This window comes from Cherax quadricarinatus, unplaced genomic scaffold, assembly GCF_038502225.1.
Source record: "Cherax quadricarinatus isolate ZL_2023a unplaced genomic scaffold, ASM3850222v1 Contig340, whole genome shotgun sequence".
NCBI lineage: Eukaryota > Metazoa > Arthropoda > Malacostraca > Decapoda > Parastacidae > Cherax > Cherax quadricarinatus.
This window is the reverse complement of record NW_027195366.1, coordinates 12,501-31,247: the sequence shown is the minus strand read 5'-3', so window position 1 is coordinate 31,247 and position 18,747 is coordinate 12,501. Positions and strand designations below refer to the sequence as shown.

Here is an 18,747-nt window from a genome sequence, read left to right as displayed (position 1 = left end):
TCACCACCACACACTCACCACCACACACCACCACACACACTCACCACCACACACACTCACCACCACACACACTCACCACCACACACTCACCACCACACACTCACCACCACACCCTCATACTCACCACGACACCCTCACAATCACCACCACACCCTCACACTCACCACCACACCACCACACACACAGCACTCACACTCTCACACTCACCACCACACCCTCACACTCACCACCACACACACTCACCACCACACACACTCACCACCACACACACTCACCACCACACACACTCACCACCACACACCACCACACACTTTCACTCACCACCTCACACTCACGACCACACCCTCACAATCACCACCACACTCACCACCACACCCTCACACACACTCACCACCACACACTCACACTCACCACCACACCCTCACACCCACCACCACACCCTCACACCCACCACCACACCCTCACACTCACCACCACACTACCACACACACACACACACCACCACACCCTCACACTCACCACCACACCCTCACACTCACCACCACACCCTCACACTCACCACCACACTCTCACACTCACCACCACACCCTCACACTCACCACGACACCCTCGCACTCACCACCACACCCTCACACTCACCACCACACCACCACACACACACCACCACACCACCACCACCACACACACAGCACCACACTCATACCACCACACTCACCACACACTCACCACCACACCCTCACACTCACCACCACACACACCACCACACCATCACACTCACCACCACACACACCACCGCACCCTCACACTCGCCACCACACCACACACACACCACCACACCCTCACACTCGCCACCACACCACACACACACCACCACACCCTCACACTCGCCACCACACCACACACACACCACCACACCCTCACACTCGCCACCACACCACACACACACCACCACACCCTCACACTCGCCACCACACCACACACACACCACCACACCCTTACACTCGCCACCACACCACACACACACCACCACACCCTCACACTCACCACCACACCCCCCACACACCACCACACCCTCACACTCACCACCACACACACACCACCACACCCTCACACTCACCACCACACACACCCTCACACTCACCACCACACCACACACAAACCACCACACCCTCACACTCACCACCACACCACCACACACACACCACCACACCCTCACACTCACCACCACACCACACACAAACCACCACACCCTCACACTCACCACCACACCAACACACACACACCAACACAACCTCACACTCACCACCACACCACCACACACACACCACCACACCCTCACACTCACCACCACACCACACACAAACCACCACACCCTCACACTCACCACCACACCACCACACACACACCACCGCACCCTCACACTCACCACCACACCACACACAAACCACCACACCCTCACACTCACCACCACACCACACACACACCACCACACCCTCACACACACCACCACACACACCCTCACACTCACCACCACACCACACACAAACCACCACACCCTCACACACACCACCACACCACCACACACACACCACCACACCCTCACACTCACCACCACACCACCACACACACACCACCACACCCTCACACTCACCACCACACCACCACACACACACCACCGCACCCTCACACTCACCACCACACCACACACAAACCACCACACCCTCACACTCACCACCACACCACCACACACACACCACCACACCCTCACACTCACCACCACACCACCACACACACACCACCACACCCTCACACTCACCACCACACCACCACACACACACCACCACACCCTCACACTCACCACCACACCACCACACACACACCACCACACCCTCACACTCACCACCACACCACCACACACACACCACCGCACCCTCACACTCACCACCACACCACCACACACACACCACCGCACCCTCACACTCACCACCACACCACCACACACACACCACCACACCCTCACACTCACCACCACAGCTGCACATGTTTCATTCCTCAAACTAAGAGCTGCTACCTAAATCACCTCATATAAAAGCATTTCCTATTCTTATAACTGCAATATTCAAACTGTCTTATTGATTTTAAGTGTTATAGTAATTTATATATTAATTCTGCGCCTCTTCTTAGATCCCGCAGTGTATCTGATACCTTGCTATCAGTTTTGCTTTCATATCTATGGTGCCCGAGGTTACTGGCTCACTTTCCGCTGATTAGGAAAGGGTTTGAGGTTATGTGAGCTCTGGTGAGTGAAGTTATGAGGGATTCCTTAACCCAGAGATGCTTGGAGAATTAAAGACGGATGTGGAGTTTGTATGTGGTGAGAGTGGATTGAGTTATTTTCTCATGGGAGTGGAAGGGAGACTTCAGGGAGAGTGCTGATGGGAGGGAGCGCAGTGGGTGCACTAGTAAAAGGGTTTTCTGAGAACGGAGTTTCTGTTTCTACTATCTTATATGTTTATCTTAACTGCATCCGCCATCTTTTTATCTTAAGTCTTAATCAAGGTTTCCTAAATCTTACTTTTTTGTTTACACTTTTAGATGTGTCAGTTTTCTGTCGTGTGCTACTTAAGACTCTCAGTACAATTGGAGGAAACAAGCCATACCACGGGTGGGGTTTGAACCCGCAGTCAGAGATTTTTTTCCAGATCCTCGGAAACTTTTTCATCTGCATTCTTCCCTTCAGTTTCCTCTGTCATTTTTTTCCATTCTTTTATGCTACGAAAATATCTGAGTGTCGTAGATCATCAGTTATCTCTATGTACTCTCCCTTAATGTTTTTTCCACCTGGTTCCCTCGTGTTGTGTTTCATGTTTCTAGTTATCTGTAGTGTCTGGTCGTGTGGATGTAATGGGGATAGCGAGGGTAGTCAAAGATGACAAGCATAGATTGTTTAGTAACAGATGTGTACTATATTGGGATAAGTTGGAATGAGCATAACAGCCTGGTTGATCAGGCCCTGATCCACCATGAGGCCTGGTCAGAGACTGGGCCGTGGAGGTGTTGCCCACCGAAAACCTCTACAAGTATACGCATTCATAAATTTCCAGCCAATCTGTTTAATATTTAGCCTTTTATTGTACACGTTTCCTTAGTTATTCTTAATACATATTAGGAAAGACTATTTAAAGCACTTACTACACTTCATAATTATTACCATTCGTTAAAATACAATTCCCATTTTTTGGAAAAAGTCATAACAATGCCATTTAAAAATAAAATATTGAAAATCTCTACATATTAATATATGAAAAATAATCGTGAAGAAAAATATACCTTTCATGAAACCGTATTTTGCAGTTCTGTTTAGTTTTTAATTACGTTTGGTATTTACATGCTTTCGTTCATACACTGTAACTGATCGCTTCTCGGTTCTCTGAGGTTAGTGGTCAGGAGAGGTCGTACCTGTTCTGAAGTGTTTCGGTGGATTAGTGTGGAGTGTTATAGTGCACCATGGCTGCTTCTGTTTTGTCTTAGAGTTTAAGGTGTTGAAGGGGAGTTCAAAGTGTTGAAGGAATTTCTACTTCTCAGGGAAAATAAACTGAAAATTCGTCTGGATAAGTAATGAGTGTGAGGTGGTTGTGGTTAGTGAGGGGGAACAAGTTACCAGCAGTGAGTAGTAGACTGGCAGCGGTTAAGTGGGTGGATGATTCCAGTTAATTAAGAAACATCAAGGTTAGGAAGGTTAAGAGTCGATTAGAAGGTTGGAAATTGATTCTCTGTTGTCCAGGACGAATGTATTTGAATGGTCAGTGAAGATAAAGGTACCACTAATTCCTCTGGTAATAAAGGTAGAAATATCTTTGTGGTATAACAGAGATAGGAAGAAGTGACAGATGGTGTGTTTCACGTTCGTGATGTAGTCAGTACGTTGGATAATATGTCAGGTAATCGGAACAGGCCTAATAACTGCCTTAGTGGTGGTGGAAACAATACTGTAAAGGGTAGGATACAGGAGCCACTAGATAAGTACAGGACAGCTGTAGGTATAATTAGGTTTAAGGAATGGGTACCGATTATATGTAGTATTTTACCTAGAAAAGGAGTAGTCAATGAATGGATGTCAAGAGAAAATGATGTAATCTGCTGGTTAGACAGGTGCTTCAGAGAACTTGTAATCCATTCCCTACAACTGGGACAATTTGTATGGCAAGGGATGAGGTACATCTCTCTGGGGGAGGAGTGGTAACGTTAGTCGAGGGGGCCGTTGCAGAGTTCTCAACAACTTTAAACTGATAGTAGAGTTATGGATTTGTGTGGGAAAGAATAAGTTACACGAGGGATGGAAACGAAAAAAAGATGACTGGAAACCTTCGGGATATGTTCAAAGGATACTGTTCATCATAAAGTTACTAATAAATGCAATAGAACTGTTCAACAGACACAGTAGAGGGCAACGAGCGACTAGCTACCTATGGTTTATTATACTAATACAAGGAGCGTAAGAAATAAAATTAACATAAGTAGGAAGGAGCACTGCCGCAGACCTGCTGGCCTACGGCAGTGCTCCTTCTTACTTTTGTTTTCTTATCTTAACTCACCTTTACAACCAAACTAAAAATAGACATTTTTTTTCAAAAAAAAAAAACATATTTTCCCTTAACCTCTTGATGAACACCCAAGATATTCTTCCCGGCATTTTAGATTTAATTTAGTTTAGTTCGGATGTTCACGGTGATGTTGATAACCCACAGTGTGACCAAAAAAAAAAATGTACATTTCGACTTCCTACCGAGATCGTCTTCAACTAAGTTTCTTGCTCTTCCTACAGGATGGCCTCAAGAGGAGGATGGCGCAGCTGAAGGACTCCATCGAGGAGACAAACAACGCTGTTGACAAGGAACGAGAGAAAAATGTCTCTCTTCTCCACCTCATCTTCCCACCGGACATTGCCAAGAGACTCTGGCTAGGTGAGCACGTCGACTTGGACGGCACTTTGGGTGTTGTCCTGGGTGAGGGCCCTCAGAGACTGGGCAAGGATGTTGTCCTGGGTGAGGGCCCTCAGAGACTGGGCAAGGATGTTGTCCTGGGTGAGGGCCCTCAGAGACTGGGCAAGGATGTTGTCCTGGGTGAGGGCCCTCAGAGACTGGGCAAGGATGTTGTCCTGGGTGAGGGCCCTCAGAGACTGGGCAAGGATTGTACATCACAAGATTACAACTTGGAACCGAGGTTAACAAAGCCTTGAAAGACTATAATTTCACCTTGGCAATGAGGTTAGGTGAGGGTTTTGAGAGACTATAATTTCACCTTGGCAATGAGGTTAGGTGAGGGTTTTGAGACACTATAATTTCACCTTGGCAATGAGGTTAGGTGAGGGTTTTGAGACACTATAATTTCACCTTGGCAATGAGGTTAGGTGAGGGTTTTGAGACACTATAATTTAACCTTGGCAATGAAGTTAGGTGAGGACCTTGAGAGACTACTTATAATTGCACCTTGGGTTCTCACTAGGTGACCGCTTGAGAGGCTAGCTTCAATAGCACATTTGGTGTCCTGTAAGATTAGCTATGGTAAATGGCTATGTGAGCAAAACGAGTCTATTCCTAGGTGAGCACCTCGGATCACTAGCTGATTCTGGCTAGTTGAGCATATCCACATTTTAACGAGGTGATCTCTGACTAGCCGAGCTCGCTGGAACTCTAACTAGGTGATCTCTCTGGAACTTGTGACTAGCTAAGCACTCGGAATTTTGAACTAGATGAGCACATTGAGATTTATTCTAGATGACTACCTCTGGTAACAAGCTAGGTAAGAATCTATGCTCGCTAGTTACTGGGCACCAGCTAGGTAAGAATCTATGCTAGCTAGTTACTGGGCACCAGCTAGGTAAGAATCTATGCTCGCTAGTTATTAGGCACCAGCTATGTAAGAATCTATGCTCGCTAGTTACTGGGCACCAGCTATGTGAGAATCTATGCTCGCTAGTTACTAGACACCAGCTATGTGAGAATCTATGCTCGCTAGTTACTAGGCACCAGCTATGTAAGAATCTATGCTCGCTAGTTACTGGACACCAGCTATGTAAGAATCTATGCTCGCTAGTTACTGGACACCAGCTATGTAAGAATCTATGCTCGCTAGTTACTAGGCACCAGTTATGTAAGAATCTATGCTCGCTAGTTACTAGGCACCAGCTATGTAAGAATCTATGCTCGCTAGTTACTAGGCACCAGTTATGTAAGAATCTATGCTCGCTAGTTACTGGGCACCAGTTATGTAAGAATCTATGCTCGCTAGTTACTGGGCACCAGTTATGTAAGAATCTATGCTCGCTAGTTACTAGGCACCAGCTATGTAAGAATCTATGCTCGCTAGTTACTAGGCACCAGTTATGTAAGAATCTATGCTCGCTAGTTACTTGGCACCAGTTATGTGAGAATCTATGCTCGCTAGTTACTTGGCACCAGTTATGTGAGAATCTATGCTCGCTAGTTACTGGGCACCAGTTATGTGAGAATCTATGCTCGCTAGTTACTAGGCACCAGTTATGTAAGAATCTATGCTCGCTAGTTACTAGGCACCAGCTATGTGAGAATCTATGCTAGCTAGTTACTGGGCACCAGCTATGTGAGAATCTATGCTCGCTAGTTACTGGGCACAAGTTATGAAAGAATCTATGCTCGCTAGTTACTGGCCACCAGTTATGTAAGAATCTATGCTCGCTAGTTACTTGGCACCAGTTATGTAAGAATCTATGCTCGCTAGTTACTGGGCACCAGCTATGTGAGAATCGATGCTCGCTAGTCACTGGGCACCAGCTATGTGAGAATCTATGCTCGCTAGTTACTGGGCACCAGCTATGTGAGAATCTATGCTCGCTAGTTACTAGGCACCAGCTATGTAAGAATCTATGCTCGCTAGTTACTGGACACCAGTTATGTAAGAATCTATGCTCGCTAGTTACTTGGCACCAGTTATGTAAGAATCTATGCTCGCTAGTTACTGGGCACCAGTTATGTAAGAATCTATGCTCGCTAGTTACTTGGCACCAGTTATGTAAGAATCTATGCTCGCTAGTTACTGGGCACCAGCTATGTAAGAATCTATGCTCGCTAGTTACTGGGCACCAGCTATGTAAGAATCTATGCTCGCTAGTTACTGGGCACCAGCTATGTAAGAATCTATGCTCGCTAGTTACTGGGCACCAGTTATGTAAGAATCTATGCTCGCTAGTTACTGGGCACCAGCTATGTAAGAATCAATGCTCGCTAGTTACTGGGCACCAGCTATGTAAGAATATATGCTCGCTAGTTACTGGACACCAGCTATGTAAGAATCTATGCTGGCTAGTTACTGGGCGCCAGTTATGTGAGAATCTATGCTCGCTAGTTACTGGACACCAGCTATGTGAGAATCTATGCTCGTTAGTTACTTGGCACCATCTATGTAAGAATCTATGTTCGCTAGTTACTGGCCACCAGCTATGTGAGAATCTATGCTAGCTAGTTATTGGGCACCAGCTATGTAAGAATCTATGCTCGCTAGTTACTGGACACCAGCTATGTAAGAATCTATGCTCGCTAGTTACTGGCCACCAGCTATGTGAGAATCTATGCTAGCTAGTTATTGGGCACCAGCTATGTAAGAGTCTATGCTCGCTAGTTACTGGGCACCAGCTATGTAAGAATCAATGCTCGCTAGTTACTGGACACCAGCTATGTGAGAATCTATGCTCGCTAGTTACTGGACACCAGCTATGTAAGAATCAATGCTCGCTAGTTACTGGGCACCAGCTATGTAAGAATCTATGCTCGCTAGTTACTGGGCACCAGCTATGTAAGAATCAATGCTATCTAGTTACTGGACACCAGCTATGTAAGAATCAATGCTCGCTAGTTACTGGGCAACAGCTATGTAAGAATCTATGCTCGCTAGTTACTGGGCACCAGTTATGTAAGAATCTATGCTCGCTAGTTACTGGGCACCAGTTATGTAAGAATCTATGCTCGCTAGTTACTGGGCACCAGCTATGTAAGAATCTATGCTCGCTAGTTACTGGGCACCAGTTATGTAAGAATCTATGCTCGCTAGTTACTGGGCACCAGTTATGTAAGAATCTATGCTCGCTAGTTACTGGGCACCAGTTATGTAAGAATCTATGCTCGCTAGTTACTGGGCACAAGCTATGTGAGAATCTATGCTCGCTAGTTACTGGGCACCAGTTATGTAAGAATCTATGCTCGCTAGTTACTAGGCACCAGTTATGTAAGAGTCTATGCTCGCTAGTTACTAGGCACCAGTTATGTAAGAATCTATGCTCGCTAGTTACTGGGCACAAGTTATGTAAGAATCTATGCTCGCTAGTTACTAGGCACCAGTTATGTAAGAATCTATGCTCGCTAGTTACTGGGCACCAGTTATGTAAGAATCTATGCTCGCTAGTTACTGGGCACCAGTTATGTAAGAATCTATGCTCGCTAGTTACTGGGCACAAGCTATGTAAGAATCTATGCTCGCTAGTTACTGGGCACCAGTTATGTAAGAATCTATGCTCGCTAGTTACTGGGCACCAGTTATGTAAGAATCTATGCTGGCTAGTTACTAGGCACCAGTTATGTAAGAGTCTATGCTCGCTAGTTACTAGGCACCAGTTATGTAAGAATCTATGCTCGCTAGTTACTGGGCACAAGTTATGTAAGAATCTATGCTCGCTAGTTACTAGGCACCAGTTATGAAAGAATCTATGCTCGCTAGTTACTGGGCACAAGTTATGTAAGAATCTATGCTCGCTAGTTACTCGGCACCAGCTATGTAAGAATCAATGCTCGCTAGTTACTGGGCACCAGCTATGTGAGAATCTATGCTCGCTAGTTACTGGACACCAGCTATGTAAGAATCAATGCTCGCTAGTTACTGGGCACCAGCTATGTAAGAATCTATGCTCGCTAGTTACTGGGCACCAGCTATGTAAGAATCAATGCTCGCTAGTTACTTTACACCAGCTATGTAAGAATCAATGCTCGCTAGTTTCTGGGCACCAGCTATGTAAGAATCTATGCTCGCTAGTTACTGAGCACCAGTTATGTAAGAATCTATGCTCGCTAGTTACTGGGCACCAGTTATGTAAGAATCTATGCTCGCTAGTTACTGGGCACCAGCTATGTAAGAATCTATGCTCGCTAGTTACTGGGCACCAGTTATGTAAGAATCTATGCTCGCTAGTTACTGGGCACCAGTTATGTAAGAATCTATGCTCGCTAGTTACTGGGCACCAGTTATGTAAGAATCTATGCTCGCTAGTTACTGGGCACCAGCTATGTGAGAATCTATGCTCGCTAGTTACTGGGCACCAGTTATGTAAGAATCTATGCTCGCTAGTTACTAGGCACCAGTTATGTAAGATTCTATGCTCGCTAGTTACTAGGCACCAGGTATGTAAGAATCTATGCTCGCTAGTTACTGGGCACCAGCTATGTGAGAATCTATGCTCGCTAGTTACTGGGCACCAGTTATGTAAGAATCTATGCTCGCTAGTTACTGGGCACCAGCTATGTAAGAATCTATGCTCGCTAGTTACTGGGCACCAGTTATGTAAGAATCTATGCTCGCTAGTTACTGGGCACCAGTTATGTAAGAATCTATGCTCGCTAGTTACTGGGCACCAGCTATGTAAGAATCTATGCTCGCTAGTTACTGGGCACCAGTTATGTAAGAATCTATGCTCGCTAGTTACTGGGCACCAGCTATGTAAGAATCTATGCTCGCTAGTTACTGGGCACCAGTTATGTAAGAATCTATGCTCGCTAGTTACTGGGCACCAGTTATGTAAGAATCTATGCTCGCTAGTTACTGGGCACCAGTTATGTAAGAATCTATGCTCGCTAGTTACTGGGCACCAGTTATGTAAGAATCTATGCTCGCTAGTTACTGGGCACCAGCTATGTAAGAATCTATGCTCGCTAGTTACTGGGCACCAGTTATGTAAGAATCTATGCTCGCTAGTTACTGGGCACCAGCTATGTGAGAATCTATGCTCGCTAGTTACTGGGCACCAGTTATGTAAGAATCTATGCTTGCTAGTTACTGGGCACCAGTTATGTAAGAATCTATGCTCGCTAGTTACTAGGCACCAGTTATGTAAGAATCTATGCTCGCTAGTTACTGGGCACCAGTTATGTAAGAATCTATGCTCGCTAGTTACTGGGCACCAGTTATGTAAGAATCTATGCTCGCTAGTTACTGGGCACCAGTTATGTAAGAATCTATGCTCGCTAGTTACTGGGCACCAGTTATGTAAGAATCTATGCTCGCTAGTTACTGGGCACCAGCTATGTAAGAATCTATGCTCGCTAGTTACTGGGCACCAGTTATGTAAGAATCTATGCTCGCTAGTTACTGGGCACCAGCTATGTGAGAATCTATGCTCGCTAGTTACTGGGCACCAGTTATGTAAGAATCTATGCTTGCTAGTTACTGGGCACCAGTTATGTAAGAATCTATGCTCGCTAGTTACTAGGCACCAGTTATGTAAGAATCTATGCTCGCTAGTTACTAGGCACCAGCTATGTAAGAATCTATGCTCGCTAGTTACTAGGCACCAGTTATGTAAGAATCTATGCTCGCTAGTTACTAGGCACCAGCTATGTAAGAATCTATGCTCGCTAGTTACTGGGCACCAGTTATGTGAGAATCTATGCTCGCTAGTTACTGGGCACCGGTTATGTGAGAATCTATGCTCGCTAGTTACTAGGCACCAGTTATGTAAGAATCTATGCTCGCTAGTTACTGGGTACCAGCTATGTGAGAATCTATGCTCGCTAGTTACTAAGCACCAGTTATGTAAGAATCTACGCTCGCTAGTTACTGGGCACCAGTTATGTAAGAATCTATGCTCGCTAGTTACTGGGCACCAGTTATGTAAAAATCTATGCTCGCTAGTTACTGGGCACCAGCTATGTAAGAATCTATGCTCGCTAGTTACTGGGCTCCAGCTATGTAAGAATCTATGCTCGCTAGTTACTGGGCACTAGCTATGTAAGAATCTATGCTCGCTAGTTTCTGGGCACCAGCTATGTAAGAATCTATGCTCGCTAGTTACTGGGCACCAGCTATGTAAGAATCTATGCTCGCTAGTTACTGGGCACCAGCTATGTAAGAATCTATGCTCGCTCGGTAATGGAGCATCAGATCTGCCCTGTGTAAATAAAAATTAAGACTTTTATATGATAATGTCTTCGCAATGTGGAAAAAACTCGTACACATTATCCTCTGAACCATGATAATATATTACCAACAAAAGAATGACTAAAATGCCTTTCAGCGGGAGGTGCGTCGATGCCTGTGACGGAGACCTGATCCATTACATTCAGTTCGTGAACTGATCATTATCTCCCATTCTCCAGGCGCTGTTTGACCCCTTCGAGTATGGCGCTTCCCCTTGAATGTAACAATTGTGTGTCTAATGTAACGCAATGTACCGAATGATTAGTAATCTTATCTAACGATTACCTTTTGTTAATGGAAAAAGATAATGTTAAGTTACATTGTAAACACAAAACTGATAATGGAAAATAATATTTAATAGTGAAGATGATTTTGATGGATGGAATAACAGACAACAAGAAAATTTAAAGAATTGAGGAGAAATAGAGAAAATAAGACTCAGGAATAGGGACAAATGTAGATTTTACGCAAGAGGAAGACAGGAAGAAAAAAGTCAGGAGAAAGTTGGATGAAGAACGAAGACAGGAGGAAGAAGGAAAGAATTCATTCAAAAGGGGAGAGATGGATAAAGAATTGAAACAGGATGACGAGGAAACGAAAATATTAGGAATAGAGTGAGAGAAAGAAATGAGACAGGATGCAGAGAAAACGATTATTATTATTAGGAGAAAGAGGAATAAAGAACTGAAATACACGGGACAAGAGAAGAATGAAGTCACATGGAGAGAGGGATAATAAATTTAGAAAGACAATATACAATAACAGAGAAAATAGGATGAGATAGGAGGAGGAGGAGAAGCTGAAGAAATCAAAGCTAGGAGGAGACAAAGGAATAGAGAGGAAGGGAACATAAGAACATATAATTGAAACTGGAGGATGGAGAGGGGGAAAAATGAAGCTAGGAAGAAAAGAACATAGAATCGAAACAAGAACAGAGAGAAATAGGAGACTGAAAGAGAATCATTACATACATTCATGAAAAAGCTTCAAACCCATACTATATAATCTTACTGGTTTAGCGCTTCCCATGATTATAGTAATTTAAACCCACAAGTCATAACCTGGGCAATGTGTAGCTTCAGTTTCATGGATCAAGAGCTCTTCACCAGCGTCAAGACACGTAAACCACGGTATTAAGATTTCCCGAGTCAAAGCAGGTGTTGGTAACAAGGTTTGAGGAAGTGAGCATCAGGGAACATCTCAACACTGTGACATCTGAGGGATAGAGAATGATTAATTTCCTGTACCCAGATCTGTGTTTAAGGGAGATACAGAGAGAGAGAGAGAGAGAGAGAGAGAGAGAGAGAGAGAGAAACTCCAACATCATCCTGTTCCCTATTTGTAAGTCTCATAACAATAAAAAGACTTAGCTTGTAAATAAAGTTGGGAACCTTTAACCTAATCTTGTAAAATCCTTTGTAAGAGAGAGAGAGAGAGAGAGAGAGAGAGAGAGAGAGAGCGATATACCATACCAAGGGCCAAAGAGCGAGAGAAAGTGAGAGCAAAACCTAATGAGAGCAAAAGAGCGCGACAACAATAGCAATGGAAAGAGTGAGAGCGAGAGTGAGAGCGAGAGTGAGAGAGGGAGTGAGGTAAAAATCGTATACTAACCCCTGGTGGTGGTGTCATATACGCAGGGGAAGTTCTTGAGGCGCAGAAACACGACGAAGTGACTATGCTCTTCAGTGACATAGTGGGTTTCACTTCTATCTGCTCGACAGCCACGCCATTAATGGTCATCAATATGCTACAGAACCTCTACACGCAGTTCGACGCCTTCTGTGGTCAGCTCGACGTGTACAAGGTGAGATCGAAGCCTCGTGTGTGTGTGTGTGTGTGTGTGTGTGTGTGTGTGTGTGTGTGTGTGTGTGTGTGTGTGTGTATGTCTATACTTGACCTTTACTTTCCTCATTTCCTTCTGATTAGCTAATCATCTCATTCGTTGGCTTGTCTTCCAGTTTCCTTTTTCAGTACACTTCGGGAATTATCTAATCCCTTCAAGGTTCACAATGATTTTTTTTCCTCCCTGCACAGACTTGTTAGTTCTTTCTAAATGTTTGTATCCACAAATGAATGAATTTGAGAAGTGTTTGGTCTCTTGTACCCAAAGGTTTCTTGTATTCTGTTCTAATTATATCAGCTGCACTAGTAAATATGTACTAGAGCCGGCCTTGCTGGCTCATCTTTGCTTCTCTCTCTCTCTCTTTCTCTCTCGTGTGTCTTTGATATATTGATTCAAAGTTCCCATCACAACCTCCATCATCTTAGCTCTCCACTTCTCGCTTCCTCATTAGAGTCCCAAATCTCCTAGGCTACTAGTTGCTTTGTTTATATAACCTTGTTAATCTGCTTCTGCTATGTTGTGAATCTTTGTTATTGCGTTCTCCTGCTGTCTTTATCGCCTACTATTTGGTGGTGGGTTGTATATCTCTGCTACCCGACTGTGTCTGCTATATTGTGCCCAGTATAGTTATTTAACTCATTTCTGTTTCACTCTCACCTTTCCAAAATACGACTGGTTTCTGAGTATCAATAAATTCCTTCAAATACCAGATTTATTAAGCAAATTTCCAAAATTTGCTTAATAAATTGTAACAGATAAGTGAACTGTAGATATAAATCCAGACATAAACCCTTTTGGGGCCTAATTACTAGACCTCTCGTGTATCCATATATTCTTGCGCTACCATCCACAGGATGGACATGGGGTGCACTATGAAGTAGCCACTTCGGTGACAGTCTGAAGGTAAATCTCTTTCGTTTCCCCCACGTCTTCTTTCTTTCCTCGTTCCTTGATATTCTGCTTGGCAGAGAACATGTATGATCATCTCTGTTTTCTTTGTGTTGACATTGTTTATAGTTGCCTTTTCTCTGTTCTTTCAATTCATGAGTGTTGTATGGTAATCTATCTACATTGGTGCCATCTTTTGATTATTATTATTATTATAATCAAGGGAGAAGCGCTAAACCCGGTGGATTATACAGCGCCTGAGGGGGGATGTGGAAGGCATTCAGGCTTAATTCGGGGAACTGGAGCACAGATTCAATTCCCTAAATCAAGAGCCCCTCACCAACATCAAGGAACCTTCCTTGAGGGGGCCATCTTTTGAGTTTTATGCTCTGACTCGTGGTGTTAAAGCTCTGTGTTCACTGCTCGTGTGAAAAGAGGGGAGAGGTGAGGTTGTGCTTGACGTGGGCATTGCTAAGGAACGAGGGGTCAGGTTTATAGTTGGAGATGGAGGGGAGATGCCGGGTGGGATGCGAGTTGTCTTGTGAGAGATGGAGAGGAAGCGCAGGATTTCGCGGATTTCTTGAGGGTGAGAACTGTCTCTTGTCACTAAATCCGCCTCTGTCTCTTTTGTAACTGCTGATTTTTTTCCTTCCTCGTCCCCCACATATTCCCTTTCCATTTCCGGACTATCTGGATCCAGGGATACATAGAGACATCTTGTATCTCCAAAGAATGTTTTTGTCACAAGATCAAATTTTGAATTTCTTGTGGCCAGAAAGTTTAATCAGGCATACGCAGAGGGCAAATAATGCCTGATTAAACTTTCTGATTCTTATGAAAATTTTCAGAATGAATTAATTCCTGGTCGATTTGTACACTCAGTGATTGATATACTCTTATGTTTCCCCTTTTATCTCATTCGTGATCTACTATCTACTTCTAAGTCAGTAGAGACTTTGTGGTTCTCTCTCTCTCTCTCTCTCTCTCTCTCTCTCTCTCTTACATTTCTTCTTCTCCACCAGACTGCCTTGTCTCTTGTCATCAGTTTCCTTGCTGACTATTTTATCACCTGTGCCTCCTGGTGTCCTGAGAGCATCTCCGCTATTGATTCTTTCGTTTCTCTGATATTTTTTTGTTCATTATTACGAACCCGTTCTACCTTTTCCCACATTTTTTACTTATTCTCCTTCAGTATTTTTAATTCCATTGAGGTATAACTTAAGCCATAATTGTCCTTTTCTCCTGTTCAAAGTAATCATCATATTTTTATAGATTTCAGAGAGTATTCAACTCTCTTAAATATAATTCTTTTACATTGCATTATATTTTTATTTCCATATTTATGTAATTCAACCCGCCTTCTCTTTACACTTCACGTTTTTATTCTTTTAGTTTACAATTTTTCCTTTCCTCTAGGATCAACACAAGTAAATGTAAATGTTTACCTGTGATTTAAGGTAATTTAGATGATGCACAGACAATACCAGTTGGTTTGTGGTATTGTACCTAGATAGATAAAGGGAGAGAGAAAGAGGAGAGAGGGAGACGGAGAATGAGTGTGTGACTGTGTGTGTGTGTGTGTGTGTGTGTGTGTGTGTGTGTGTGTGTGTGTGTGTGTGTACACACCTAGTTATACTCAGTTGTGGTTGCAAGGGTCAATTCACAGCTCCTGGCCCCGCCTCTTCACTGGTCGCTACTAGGTCACTCTTCCTCCTCCATGAGTTTTATCATACCTCTTCTTAAAGATATGTTAGGATCCTGCCTCCACTACACTTTCCAGACTATTCCACTTCCTGACAACTATGTGACTGAAGAAGTACTTCCTAACATCTCTGTGATTCATCTGAATCTTCAACTTCCACCTGTGACCCCTTCTTGTTGTGCCCCATCTCTTGAACATCCTGTCTCTGTCCACCATGTCAATTCCTCGCAGTATTTTATATGTCGTTATCATGTATTCCCTAATTCTCCTGTCCTCCAGCTTCGTGAGACCGATTTTCCTTAACCTTTCTTCATAGGACATTCTCCTTAGCTCTGGGACTAGTCTTGTTGCAAACCCTTACACTTTCTCTAATTTCTTGAAGTGCTTGACCAGGTGTGGGTTCCAAACTGGTGATGTATACTCCAATATGGGCCTGATGTACACGGTGTACAGAGTTTTGAACGATTCCTTACTTAGGCATAGGGACGCTATTCATAGGTATGCCAGGCGCCCAAATGATGCAGCAGTTATCTGGCTGATGTGCACCTCAGGAAATGTGCTCCGTATTATACTCATCCCAAGATCCTTTTCCTTGAATGAGGTTTGCAGTACTCGGTCTGCGGTCTTCTTTGCCCTTCCCAATCTTCCTGACTTTTCACTTGGTGGGGTTAAACTCCGGGAGTCATTTCGGGGTCCTGGTCCGTACAGATCCCTTTGTAGTCTTACCTAATCCTAATCCGATTGAATTCTCCTCATTAGCTTCACATTGTTTGCAAACAGGGACACTTCTGAATCTATCCCTTCCGTCATGTGAATGTCATTCACATATACTAGAAACAACACTGGTCCTAGGACTGACCCCTTTGGAACCGCGATCGTCACAGGCGCCCACTCTGACAACGCGTCACGTACCATGACTCGTTGTTGCCTTCCTGTCAGGTATTCTCTGATCTATTTCAGTGCCTTTCCTGTTATGCCTGCCTGATTCCCTAGCCTTTTCATTAATCTCTTGTGTGGAACTGTGTAAAAAATCCTTCTTACATTCCAAGAAAATGCAATCTACCCACCCCTCTATCTCTCTCTCTCGCGTCTTACTTCAGTCACCTCCTCGTAAAACTCCAGTAGCTTTGTGACACAGGATTTTTCTTCCCCGAAACTCTGTTGGTTGTCGTGTATAAGCTTATTACTTCCTAGGTGCTCCACCAGTCTTCTTCTGATAATCCTCTCTATGACTTTGTGTGGCATGCAAAGAGTACATAACCTTTATTCGGCGCATGTACACACCCTCATTTACAGCATATCTCCCCCAACCAGCGAACCAGGTTGCTAAGAATTGATGATGGGGCCCCGTCGTTCAACTAGGGAGGAACACGGCAACCGACCTGGTAGCACAAGCTATCAGGTCCAACTCACACCCACCCACATCCACTCATGTATTTATCCAACCTATTTTTAAAGCTACACAACGTTCTGGCCTCTATAACTGTACTTGGGAGTTTGTTCCACTCATCCACAACTCTATTACCAAACCAGTACTTTCCTATATCCTTCCTGAATCTGAATTTTTCCAACTTAAAACCATTGCTGCGAGTCCTGTCTAGGCTAGATATTTTCAGCACACTATTTACACCCCCTTTATTTATTCCTGTCTTCCATTTATACACCTCAATCATATCCCCCCTAATTCTACGTCTTTCTAGAGAGTGCAGATTCAGGGCCCTTAGTCTATCCTCATAGGGAAGGTTTCTGATACATGGGATCAACTTTGTCATCCTCCTTTGTACATTTTCCAGAGAATTTATATCCATTCTGTAATACGGTGACCAAAACTGTGCAGCATAATCTAAATGAGGCCTAACCAAGGATGTATAGAGTTGAATAACAACCTGAGGACTCCTATTATTTATGCTTCTTGATATGAAGCCAAGGATTCTATTAGCTTTATTGCGAACACTTATGCACTGTTGTCTTGGTTTCAGATTACTGCTAACCAGAACTCCTAAATCTTTTTCGCAATCCGTAATAAGATCTACATTATTTAGTTTATATGTGGCATGGTTATTGTCCTGTCCAACATTTAGAACTTTGCATTTGTCTATATTAAACTGCATCTGCCACTTCTCCGACCACTGCATCAGTCTATTCAAATCTTCCTGGAGTGCTCGAATGTCCTCGTCAGAATGAATTCGACGGCCTATTTTGGTGTCATCGGCAAACTTGCCGATGTCGCTCTTTATGCCCTCATCTATGTCGTTTATGTAGATTGTGAACAGCAGGGGGCCCAACACTGACCCCTGTGGAACACCGCTCGTGACGCTTCCCCACTCTGATTTCTCCCCATTTATGCAAACTCTCTGCTGCCTATTTGTCAACCATGCCTCTATCCAGGAAAAAATTTCTCCTCCTATTCCATGTGCTTTAATTTTCCTCAATAGTCTCTGATGTGGGACCCTGTCAAAAGCCTTACTGAAGTCCATATACACAATATCATATTCATTACCATGATCTACCTCCTCAAATACCTTAGTGAAAAAAGTTAATAAATTCGTAAGGCAGGAACGCCCCTTTGTAAAATCATGCTGAGATTCGTTGATTAATTTATGCTTTTCAAGGTGGCTACGAACTGCCTCGGCAATTATTGATTCCATAAATTTTCCCACTATGGAGGTTAGGCTTATTGGCCTATAGTTCGAAGCTAAGGACCTGTCACCTGTTTTGGAGCTGGACTTGAGAGGGACCTGACCTCTCAACATCTGAGTTCTTACCTCTTCTAGTGACCTACGTCTCACCTCTTGGCAATATATAAGGCTCCATCCTGTCACTTCATCTCCATATTGTTTCATACTATGGAACAATGCTCTTCTCCAGACTGAGGGACTGACCACCTCAAAACTTTAAGGGTGATGGACTGATTACATCGTCTTCAAGTATCCTCTGCTTCTATCAACTTTTCTGTACTCGACTGAAGAAGCCTACTGTGTAGGCGAAACGTTTCATAATAAAGATACCTAACTGTTGCATATGTGTCTTACCTAACAGCTCGCTACTAGCTTGTTCGGTGTGCTCGCTTCGCTACGGTCAATCTTCTAGAACAGTG

The 18,747-nt window shown here is 44.0% G+C and overlaps 1 protein-coding gene across 1 annotated transcript in view; it reads left to right on the top strand.

The window, feature by feature from the left end:
* Gycalpha99B (guanylate cyclase 1 soluble subunit alpha 2) overlaps positions 1 to 18,747 on the top strand; it is a gene marked incomplete at its 3' end in the record, with an annotated part of 161,984 nt that overhangs the window by 132,348 nt on the left and 10,889 nt on the right. Inside the window, exons 7-8 of the mRNA XM_070080356.1 lie at positions 4,826 to 4,964; positions 12,855 to 13,021. Of these exons, the coding sequence (XP_069936457.1) occupies positions 4,826 to 4,964; positions 12,855 to 13,021 (306 nt within the window). The remainder of the gene's footprint in view (positions 1 to 4,825; positions 4,965 to 12,854; positions 13,022 to 18,747) is intronic.